This window comes from Chiloscyllium plagiosum, unplaced genomic scaffold (genome assembly GCF_037043375.1).
Source record: "Chiloscyllium plagiosum isolate Xiang-an unplaced genomic scaffold, Cpla_swu_hap1 HiC_scaffold_5, whole genome shotgun sequence".
NCBI lineage: Eukaryota > Metazoa > Chordata > Chondrichthyes > Orectolobiformes > Hemiscylliidae > Chiloscyllium > Chiloscyllium plagiosum.
This window is the reverse complement of record NW_028270143.1, coordinates 41834302-41846719: the sequence shown is the minus strand read 5'-3', so window position 1 is coordinate 41846719 and position 12418 is coordinate 41834302. Positions and strand designations below refer to the sequence as shown.

General features: G+C 40.8%; 1 protein-coding gene across 2 annotated transcripts in view; it reads left to right on the top strand.

Annotated features, from left to right (window-relative positions):
• Positions 1 to 12418, top strand: part of phf14 (PHD finger protein 14) — a 303155-nt gene that overhangs the window by 237604 nt on the left and 53133 nt on the right. The window contains exons 18-20 of one of the 2 annotated variants that reach the window (XM_043689857.2): positions 3665 to 3754; positions 4675 to 4749; positions 10669 to 10719. In XM_043689857.2, the coding sequence (XP_043545792.2) occupies positions 3665 to 3754; positions 4675 to 4749; positions 10669 to 10704 (201 nt within the window). In that variant the 3' untranslated portion in view covers positions 10705 to 10719. Of the gene's footprint in view, positions 1 to 3664; positions 3755 to 4674; positions 4750 to 10668; positions 10720 to 12418 lie in introns of those variants that run through there. The other variant, XM_043689855.2, reaches the window with a different exon arrangement.

Genomic DNA, 12418 nt, shown 5'->3' with positions numbered 1-12418 from the left:
TTTTTTCAGGCATCAACAATTATTCTGTATTCACATGTGGTTCATTTAACTAAAAAAAAGCCTTTGATGTGGCACTTGGAATTTTTAGTTGAGACATATATAATGGTACTAACCACTCAAGTATGACTGGTCATCACTCTAGTATTTTTCCCAGCTGCGCAGAATTCCACGTCCCATGCGTGGCAGCAATTTCCAGAACCAGAAGTCAAGCAGCGATTGTCATGCCAATGCCAGTCATCATGAATGGAACATCATGAGTGGCTGAGCACATAGACAACTTAGAAGGAATGTCAGATGTGCCATTGCATACTGTCAAGCAGATTACTTTGGCAATATTCTTTATCTTGGTAGAGATCTGCAAAGTTAGTAAGCTAAAAGGAACAAGCCATGAAAAAATAAATGCCTGACATCTTAAGGAAGTATCAGAAGATAGCAGGAAGTGATAACAGTAAAATATCCATCACTTTTAAAGAAACCAATCAGGAAATTGGGCACACGCTGCCTAGCCAATTAGAGGCTGATTGAGTGCTATTTATGTATTGGCACAAGAATTAGAGTTAAGGATGCCTTTGAACATGCACAGGAGGTGATTGCTAGCAAGGGTTAATAAACAACAACTCTCACCAAAAATAAAACAAAGAACTGGCTACTGGTAATCTGAAACAAAAAGATTGCTGGAGAAACTCGGCAGGTCTGGCAGCATTTGTGGAGCAAAAGCAGAGTTAACATACTGTGTGGAGTTTGCACGTTCTCCCCGTGTCTGCGTGGGTTTCCTCCGGGTGCTCCGGTTTCCTCCCACAGTCACAAAGATGTGCAGGGTCAGGTGAATTGGCCATACTAAATTACCCGTAGTGTTAGGTAAGGGGTAAATGTAGGGGTATGGGTGGGTTCGCTTCGGCGGGTCGGTGTGGACTTGTTGGGCCGAAGGGCCTGTTTCCACACTGTAATGTAATCTGTAATCTGTAAAAAAAATCTGTAATCTGTAATCATTTAGAGTCAAGTGGCCCTCTTCAGGACTATTATTATACTGTAATCTAAAATGGTCTTGTAATCAATTAGACAAAAAAAATCAAAAGAACTTGAATGATGGAAATTGGAAACAAAAGCAGAAATTGCTGGAAAAGCTTAGCTAGTCTGGTAGCATCTGTAGAGAAAAATCAGAGTTATCCTTTTGGGTTGGGTGACTCTTCTTCAGAACTGATGGTAGGTAGGGAAAGGATGGTTTTACACAGAAGGGGTAGGGAAAGAGTAAATGATAGGTGGAGATTGAGAGAAAAAAAAGAGAAAAAGGAGTTGGACATACAAAGGGGTTCAAGATCAATCTTGGGAAATGAATAGCTGCTAATAGGGACTATTAGCTGGCAATGGGTAGCGTGTGGTAGCAGTCCATGTGATGACAAGGCCTGGTCTGAGGGCATTGGTGAAAGGGCTGAGACCCTAAAACTGGACGCGAGATTAAGTCCAAAAGGCTGCAGGATTCCAAATGAAAAATGAACTGCTGTTCCTCCAGCTTGTGCTGAGCTTCACTGGAACAGTGCAGCAAGCTTGAGACAGAGATGTTGGCCAGGGAACTGGAAGCTCAAAGGTCCTTTTTGCAGACAGAACATAAATGTTCCGTAATGTGATCTGCACTTCATTTCTGCAGTGTAGAGGAAAGCACATGGTGAGCAGTGTAGGCTTTAACCACTCCTTTGTCCAATTGTGTTTCTCTCTCTTTTGGCTTGATCTCCACTTCCCGTTTACTCCTCCTCCAACCCATCCTCTATATAAAAAACATTCATTTCCTACCTTCCACCAGTTCTGAAGAAGGATCACTGGGCCTGGAATGTTAACTCTGATTTCTCTGCACGGATGCTGCCGGACCTGCTGAGATTTTCCAGTAATTTCTGTTTTTGTTTGTGTTGTAATCAATTAGGGCTCTCTCAATTCAGTCTGTCATTGTAATTGTCTTAAATCTTGCAACTAAGATTAAAGTGAATGCCTAACTTTAAAAATTGGTGTGAAATCTGGGATTATGATTGATATATTAATTGAATACATTGAAGCAGGTTTCATGAACATAGAAAATCGATGTTTCACGCATAAGCCCTTCATCAGCCCTTCCTGATGAAGGGCATATGCCCGAAACGTCGATTCTCCTGCTCCTCGGATGCTGCTTGACCTGCTGTGCTTTTCCAGCACCACAATCTCGACGCTGATCTCCAGCAACTGGAGTCCTCACTTTCTACTTCATGAACATAGAAGCCATCATTTGGCCAATGATAACTCCCATAGGGAATATTTCTTGGTAGCAGATTGAACTGATACAGTGGTGTCTTAAGTACAATGTATATCACAAATGAAAAGAAGAATGCCTTTGGAAGATATTCCAAGTAACACAAAGTAGTAAAACCCTACTAGGGGAATGTTTTTGGAGAGGTGTGACAATATTTCTAATGCATAAGTGATGTTTATCCAAGGATGGATGGATGACGAAACTTATGGGCTAATCAGTCAAAAAATAATTTGTCTAGAGTACTTTACTGAGAAATTAATTCAGGAATTACAGGACAGCCTGGATAGGCAACACATATTAGACTTTTTCCCAATTTGTGAACAATTTGTGGCTCTCCATCCCATGAAACCATGAGTATAATTGAGATGGGGGTTAATGAGCAAAAAGAGGTGGTTCGATACTCACATGAGTCTAATAGCTGTGAGCAAAAGAGAAAGGAACATTTTGTATATGAAGGAGCTTTGCATGTTTTTGTGTTTTAAATGATTTTGCATGCCTGTAAGCCAGTGTCTGATGTCACTGACTTGAACCATTTGTGGTTTGGTATCCTCTCGAACTGCTTTCAAACATGTGTTTCAGTAGCTGTATTTTCAATGGATGCAAATGAGAAGGGATCTGGAGGTCCTGGTGGGTGTGATAGTTCAGAGGTGCAGCATCCCCTTTCCAGAGCAAGAATTTATTTGGTTTTAAGGGATAAATAGGAATTTTCATCTTAAAAGGAGAAGTTCGTGGAAAAACAATCTAGTGGTTTCAGGATTTCTGAACACCAAAAAAGGGGAGGCGAGAAGACATTTACCCACTTATACATGTGACTACCTTAAGGTTTTGGTAAGATTTAAGCAAAATCCAGAAAGAACAACCTGAAACTGGGATTCCAATGCAAGTGTTCAGTTGTCGTTGGACAACTGTCTGTCACAAACATATGAAGTGACTAACATTTGAAAATACATGGCACTGAAGAGTGAGTTCCAAACATGTTTAGCTAATGGTCAATGGTAATAAAATAAATAAAATAATCAAAAGTAAATTCCTTTTCCCTTTGAGTGAGTTCCAAACATGTTTAGCTAATGGTCAATGGTAATAAAATAAATAAAATAATCAAAAGTAAATTCCTTTTCCCTTTGAACAGCAATTCCATTTTACCAACAAAAATATTTCTCGGCTTTAAAATCAACTTAAAGCAACAAATGTCTATAGTTACATGGAAGTTAAATACATCTATCTTACTGAATCTTACTTTTTTTTGGCTGACTTTCACAAAGAGTTTCTTTCAAAAAGGCTGAGTGACTTCTTGTGCAATTGTCCCAAACCTGCCTGATGGCAGGTTAATGTGGTCAGTACAATATAGCTATGCTTCAAGTAAAGGCATTTTTTCCTTCTTTGTGACAGGAACCTTCCATACAACTGTCGGAGACCCTTTTCCCTCCTTTCTTCTCACTACCCAAAACCACCTCCATCTGGGTGAAGAGCAATTCCCAGGTATATCTTTGAATCTCATCTGCTGTATTCACTTTATTCAATTAGATTATATTAGATTACATTACATTACAGTGTGGAAACAGGCCCTTCGGCCCAACAAGTCCACACCGACCCGCCGAAGCGCAACCCACCCATACCCCTACATTTACCCCTATACCTAACACTATGGGCAATTTAGCATGGCCAATTCACCTGACCTGCACATCTTTGGTCTGTGGGAGGAAACCGGAGCACCTGGAGGAAACCCACGCAGACACAGGGAGAACGTGCAAACTCCACACAGTCAGTCGCCTGAGGCGGGAATTGAACCCTTGTCTGTGGCGCTGTGAGGCAACAGTGCTAATGCAACATTTAGAGAGTCCACTCACAGGTTGGATGATCATTTCCAGTCTGTTCACAAGCTTACCCTCCAACATGCTGGTTGCTTGTAATTTTAATGTGTAATCCATTCCTCGTCTTTCTGTCCCAGTCTGCTGTAATGTTCTACTCAAACGCAACTCAAGTTAGAGGAGCAGCGCCTCACCTTCCTATGAGGGATTTTACGTAGGTCAGACTCACAATTGAATTTCAGCCCATGAATTCTGGTCTTCAGTTTGATTTTGTTTTACTTTGCCAAGTGCTAATCCATGTCTTGTTTTCAATGTTTTGCTTTCAATTGGCTATTATTGCACCATCAACACTTAATCTGGGCCAATGCTTTATTTCTTTACAATAATAATTATCATTTTCTTTCTCTTCTGTTCTATAATATCTTGGTTATTTAATCTCTCCTGCCCTCAAATCAAGCTCAGACCTTCCCTTTTTTGGCCTCTTCTCCACTCCTTCCAACCAGATAGGACCTATTATATTTCTACCTTCCTTCATTTCTGAAGAACGATCAAATTTGACTTGAAACATTAATTCTGTTTCTTTCTTCACAGATGCTGTCAAACCTGTTGACTTTCAGCACTTATTTCATATTTCCAGTAGCCACAGTACTTTGCTGTTACACTCTTGTAAGTGATTCATTTTTTTGTCTGTATCCCATTGAATATTAATGACATCAACTGCATTATCATGCTTACATTTTACAAATTAAGTATTTTTCAAATAATTCTAAGTAACGTTTTGTGAGAATTTCCATTGTGTTTTCATGTTTTTGTTCAATATTACACTGATGTGGGGACAGAAAAATTATTTTAAAATATGTTTAATATTATACTAAGCAGAAATTGTTGCTTCCAACCAGTCTGATGCTTAACAGCTAGTAAAAATTGAATGCATTCCTCACATTGTCCTATCCTGACCTCATCCGTTGCAGTTTTCTACCTTGCACAATCTATTAAAGGAATTATTGATTCTGAATCAGAGTAAACTGAAGTTGGTCTTGCAAGACAAAGCAAAAGATTGTCACCTTCAGTTCTTAATGCTTCATTTTGACAGATTGATCTTTTAATAGAACTAGGTACATGCAAAATGACATCAAGGCAAGGTCATTTTATACTATATCTTAAAAAAATTAATAGAATTAATCAATTATTGTACGAAGTGAAATCATTTGAGCAACATTTTTTTTAAAATTGCGAACAGTATTTCCAGCATTTTGCATTTGTTGTCTTCAGACCAATACTATTAAAATGCAATATTTTATTCACAAATATCCATGTTAATTTGTGAGTGACTGTTATGAAAGTTTAATGCTGAAGAACTATACCACACCCCAGCAATGCTGTTCCAATACAGTTACAACATTGGCATCTACTCAGCAATGTGGAAAATTGCCCAGACATGTCCTGCTGAAAGAAATCACAAAGTACCAGGTAATAGTCCAACAGGTTTATTTGAAAGCACTAGCTGTTGGAGTGTTGCTTCTTCATCAGGTGGTTGTGAAGCAGGAACCTAAGACACAGAATTTATAGTCAAAGATTACAGTGTCATGCAGCTGAAGTGATATATTGAACAAACCGAGAGTAAGTCTTTCATCTTTTTAGAATTCAGTTTAGAGTTCAGTTCATTAAGATGTAAATCCCTGAACTTCTTTTAAGTCACATTCTCAAGATACCTTAAGGTTTTATTACAAAAGGTGACATCTCGGCTCAGACAATGCATTAAAGTTGTGAGGTTAAAGTCTTTCTGTATTCCAATCTTGATTCAGACTGGTTATATTTCCAAAGTGGATTTTACAAAATTATACACGGATTGACTGCCTCTAGGTTATGCATTTTTTGAGAAAAATAAAATGTATCTGCAAATATAATTCTGCAAATATAAATTCATCCCATAAACTGTTGTGTGTGTGTGCGCACAAGAGACAGACAGAGTGAGTGTGAGTGCATGTGAGAGAGTGTGTTTTTGTATGTATGTATGCTTGGTAAAGTGTGTGAGTGTAAAGGGGTATACGCCTGTGAGAGGGTGCATGTTTGGGTGATAGTGTTGCTAGTGTAAGTGTTTGCATATGAGAGAGAGCTTGTGTATGAGAGAGGGTCTGCATGAGCATGTGAGTATGCAAGAGTATTTGTATGTGTGTGTGTGCGCACGCTTGTGTGTGAGTGAGAGAAAGTGTATAGTGCAATGGGGTCACCTGTAATGTGACATGAACCCAAGGTCCCAGTTGAGGCCATCCCCATGGGTATCGCATTTGGCAATCAGCCTTTGCTTGGCCACTTTGCGTTGTTGCCTGTCCCGCAGTCCACCTTGGAGGATGGTCACCCACAGGTCCAAGGCTGAATGTCCCTGACTGCTGAAGTATTCCCCCGTTGGGAGGGAACACTCCTGTCTGTTGATTGTTGTGCGGTGTCCATTCATCCGTTGTCATTATGTCTGCTTGGACTTGCCAATGTACCAAGCCTCAGTGCATCCTTGCTTGCATGTATGAGATAGACAACATTGGCTGCATCACTTGAGTACTCACTGCGTACATTGTGGGTGGTGTTCTCATGGGTAATATTGGTATCTATGTTGACACTCTGACACATCTTGCAGTGGTTGACATGACAGGTGTAGTGGTTGATGTTGTCCTGAAGGTTGGGCAGTTTGCTGCGAACAATGATCTGTTTAAGATTTGGCAGTTGTTTAAAGGCGAGAAGTGGAGGCATAGGAAAGGTCCTGGCGAGGTGCTTATCCTCATCGATAATATGTTGCAGGCTGCAAAGAACATGGCACATTTTTCCAGCTCCTGGGAGGTATTGGACAACAAAGGGTACCCTATTGTTTGCAGCCCATGTCTGTCTCCTGAGGAAGTCATTACAGTTTCCCGTTGTGACACATTGGAACTGGCAATCAAAAGGTTGACCATTGTACCCTTTTCTTATGAGTGCTGCACTTACTCGGCAATAACCTACTCACTAACATTCAATTTGGTTACTTCCATGACCAATCAGTTCAGAAGTTAGGGATCTCCCATTAAAGACTGACATCTGGGAAAATGTGTTTCCTTTCATTTGTTTGTGGGATTCTTTTCTCCAGAAAGCAGTGAAAGCAGACAAACAATTAGTGTTTTGGGTCCAGTGACCCTTTTTCAGAACTTTTTTTTTCTGTTAATTCTGCTTTCTCTCCACAGATGCTGCCAGGCCTGCTGAGTTTTTTTTTCAAACTTTTTGAGGGGAAACAGAAAGGACAGGGAAGCAACATTGATAAGGAATAGGAGACAGCAGCACCTAGGATAAAACTGATTTTTTTGCTGATTGGGTGAAGAAGATTTTAACGACAATTAACCTGTGATCTAGAGTGGGCATATCTGTTGTACAAAGGGAGATTGGAATTTGGATGATGAGACAGAAATGTGAGCATGGGAACATGGTAGTGTCTTGAAGTGATTGGCAACCGGAAGCTCAAGTCATTTTCATGGACAGGCTGGTAAGTTTTCAGCAAAGCCAATACCTAGTCTGCATTAAAACTCACCAATGTAAAGGAGCCTGCACTGTGAGCAGTGACTGGAGCAGACTAGTTTGAAAGAATTACAAGTAAAATGTGACTTCACTTGGAAGATGTGTTCCAGGCCATTGTCAGTGAGGAGGGAAGAGATGAAAGGCAAGTGTGATACCTTGGGCAGTTGCATAGGAAGTTGTCTTGTGGGAGTTGTGGAAGTGATGTAGGAGTGGACCAAGGTATCATAGAGAGAGCGGTCCCTGTGGAATACTGACAGAAGGAGAGTGGAAGTTGTGTTTGTTGGTGTTATCCTGGAATGGAATGGCTTCCTTCCAGAAAACAGATTGTGAGGAGGTGTACTCTTTCTCTTTCCACGGATGCTACCAGAACTGCTGAGTTTCTCCAGAATTTCCCTTTTAATTTTAGATTCCTAGCATCTGCAATATTTTGCTTCTAGATAATTTATGTTAGCTTAGATACCACTCAAAGCTACATGGAAACCTGAGAGAAGGAATTAAAGAGACTGCAAGAGGATATAGATAATTGATTGAGTAAGAAGGTATCATATGGAGTATAATGTGGGAAAAATTGGAAAGGTGAAGAGACAAACAAAATATATTAACACATGAAGGCCTAGTAAATATTCAGAGGGATGTTGACATTCTTATGAATGGATTGCACAATAAACATACGGTGACAGTAAGCAATTAAAATGAAGTGATCTCAATGAGACACATTAAACCATTAGAGGGCTTGACAGGATAAATGTTGAGAGGCTGTTTTCTCTGCGTAGCAATCTAGCACTAATAGAATAAATATATGCCAGGAAAATGTGACTGTGGTAGAAGCATCCATGAGCTTATTGAATGGCACAGCAAACTCGAAGGCCCATCTGACTCGTCTGACTCCTGCTTCAAGTAACACCTATATTTTTCTGGTTAAGATTTGGTTAAGCTGTGTGTGCTTCCAATTAAACCTGTTGGACTATAACCTGGTGTTGTGTGATTTTTAACTTTTTCTGGTTAAGTGCACATTGTGTTGGGTTTTAATGGACTGATGCCCATAGTTCCTACCCTACTATGTGGTGCTGACCAACTTGGAAGTAGCCAGCAGTGAGTTGAAGTTGCTAGGTACCAGCTCTGATGTCCATGTCAAGAATTCTAGATGATTAGCTTGTTCAACGTGTTTTGTAGGATAGGAAGCTGAATATTAATGGGAAAAGTTGTGGCGCGAATAAGACATTTAACAGGCTATAATCCATGGGCACCAGTTATTCCTATCTCTTCGTGGGGTAAGTGGAACATTCCTTGTTTCAATCCCTGAAATAACTCCACAGCGGCTCTTATCCTGTCACTGAGCCACTCTTTATTTACACATGGCGAGTCCTTTACACTGATTCAGCTTCCACAGTGCCAGCTCTCAGAGTGAGCAAGATGGCTGTCACTCCTGTTCATAACTGTCAGCCTGGGCTCCCTATTTGAACCAGATTAGCAGCCCCAATCAGGGAACTCATATTCTATGTGGTCCACCCAGCTGACCTCTTACAAACACCACACTCCCCATAACATTATCTCCGATACATTGATGACATCATCAGTGCTGCCTCTCTGTCTTGTCTAGAATTAGAAAAATGTTTCAATTTTGCTTCCAATTTCCACTCTGCCTTCATCTTTACTTGATGCATCTCTGACTTGACCTCTGTGTTTCCATTTCTGAGGATAGGCTGGCCATCAATATCCACTATAAACCCACTGACTCCCAGTTACCTGGATGATATATCCTCACGGAGGAGAAAGTGAGGTCTGCAGATGCTGGAGATCAGAGCTGGAAATGTGTTGCTGGAAAAGCGCAGCAGGTCAGGCAGCATCCAGGGAACAGGAGAATCGACGTTTCGGGCATAAGCCCTTCTTCAGTGTGATATATCCTCACACCCTGCTTCCTGTAAAAGCTCCATCCCATTCTCTCAGTTTGTCTATCACATCTGTTCCAATGCTGCCAGCTTCCACAGGGTGGGGCGGGGGGAGCCTCAGAAATGTCCTCCTTTATACTCAAACAAGGATTTCCCACCACCATGTTTGACAGGGCCCTCAAACATATACTACCGATTTCTTGCACTTCTCACCACACCCCTCCATCCCCTCCTTCAACAATGATAGAGAACCGTTGAACTTGCTTTCCACCCCACCAACCTGTATATCCAAAAATCATAAGCTACCATCTCTGCCATCTCCAGTGGGAAGCCACTACCGACACATTTTCCCCTCCCCTCTCGTGTGAGCCTTGCCTTCCCTCCTGGACACCTGGTGCACTCCTCCATCGCACCCAACAGCTCCCTACAGCCCTCTACGGTACTTTCCCCTGCAACTGCAGAAGGTGCAACACTTTCTCATTTACATCCTCTGTCCTCATTATCTAAGGTCCCAGATGCACCTTCCAGGTGAAGTAACACTTCATTCAATCTACTCTTCCATATTTGCTGCTCACAATATAGCCCTCAGTACACAGGGGAGACAAGGAGTAGAATGGGTGACTGCTTTGCCCAACATCTACATTCTGTCCATAAAAATGACCTGGAGCTTCCAGTTGCTCGTCACTTCAACATATCACTGCGTCAACTCCAGCAAGCCTCAGCATGTTTTCAAGAAACATCACTTCATTTTTCACCCAGGTGCCTTACAGAATTCAGAACACACTCGTCTACATTCATCAATCTTTCTCCACACCATTAGGTCCTGCATTATAATGGGTTGCTCCTAACGCAGCCAAACATTTTCAGTTTTTCACACTTCTTGCTAGCAGACTACATAGTGATTATCTCTTTCTCAGCTTATCATCGGTATTTCTTTGTCTGCTGATCCCTTTTCTATCTCCTCATTTCTCTCTCGGCTCTGTTTCCATTAGCTCTATTTACTCCCCCACACCGTGTCATCAGCATAAACACTGCTCTCTCTGAACTCTTACCAGTTTTGACAAAGGATCACTGGACTCAAGCTGTGTACACTGTTTTTCTCTGTACTGATGCTGCTGGTCTTGCTGAGTTTCTCTAACCTTTCCTCTTTTTGTTTCAGATTTCAAGCATTTGCAGTTCTATATTTTTATTATAAGCCCCTTAATTGGCAACTCACCAGTGCCTAGTGAGAAACTCACCTCACCACCCAGTAAAGGCAGAAAAGATGAAGTGATTTGCTCCCCACATCAAGATGAGTCTGGCTGGGTTTTGTAGTCCGATTCTCCCACAAAACCTTTCTTTAAAATTGTTATATGTGCTTTGTGTCACCTCCCCTCATTCTTCCTGGCAAAATATATCACTTCACAATTCTCTGTTTTAAATTTAATCTGCCCTATGTTTGCCAGTACAATTTCTATCCCCGTGAAATCTGTTGCTTTGCTCACAATGGTTTGCTACAATTCAGAGTTTTGTATCATCAGCAAACTTTTAAATTTTGCCCTTATACCCAGTCTATAACAATGCACATCCAAAAGATCAGTAGTCCTAAAGCTGACCTTTGGTTGGCATCACTTTATATTTCTCTGAAGGAAACAGTTTCACAAATCAATTATATGACATGTGAAACTCCTTTTGAAAATGCACAACACTAATTGTACCACTGTTAAAAATTCAGACCATTATTTCATCAAATAGCTCATTGAGTTAGTTAAGCACAATTTTCCTTTAATAAATGTATGATAACTTTCATTTATTAATCCAATATTACTTTTCCAATATGTCATTAATTTTCTCCCTCTAGTTCCCCTTTTTAAATGGTGTTTAATAATGGCAATTCTGCTGATGTTATATACAAGGAGAATTGCTGCTTTGTTCACAGTTAAAAATCACACAACACCAGGTTATAGTCCAACAGGTTTATTTGGAAGCACTAACTTTTGGAGCATCGCTCCTTCATCAGGTGGACAACCACCTGATGGACAACTTCTGGATTAGTGGTGCTGGAAGAGCACAGCAGTTCAGGCAGCATCCGAGGAGCAGCAAAAGCCCTTCAGGAATAAGGGCAGAGAGCCTGAAGCGTGGAGAGATAAGCTAGAGGAGGGTGGGGGTCTCTACAAGAATCTCAGGGAGTCCCTCTCCCACTGCAACTCCCAGGTCATTTCCTCTGCCCTGAAGCTCTTCAACCATGTCCTGAAACAAACTCGACTTTCTCCCCACCCCACCCTCCTCTAGCTTATCTCTCCACGCTTCAGGCTCTCTGCCTTTATTCCTGATGAAGGGCTTTTGCCCGAAACGTCGGTTTTACTGCTCCTCGGATGCTGCCTGAACTGCTGTGCTCTTCCAGCACCACTAATCCAGAATCTGGTTTCCAGCATCTGCAGTCATTGTTTTTACCTACCTGATGGACAACCACCTGATGGACAACCACCTGATGAAGGAGCAGCACTCAGAAAGCTAGTGCTTCCAAAAAAACCTGTTGAACTATCACCTGGTGTTGTGTGATTTTTAATTTTGTACAACCCAGTCCAACACCGGCACCTCCAATCATTTTTTTTCAAATACTACATTATATCTGAACCAATATTCAAAGCGTCTGACTTTTATAGAAACTATAATGGATGATTTATTTATTGTCACATGCATTTTATAGTGAATAATACAGTAAAATACAGTGAAAAACTTCAACAGTCACCATAATCTGGTACCATTTTGAATAGGTTAAGGATAAAAGGGTTAAAAGATATAACCGAAAGAAATTGGTTGATGGATAAAAGATATGACTGAAAGAGACTACAGTAGTTTAAGGATAAAAAGGATAAACTAATTAACTGAAATAAACTATTGAAGGGTAAAAGATATAACTGAAAGAG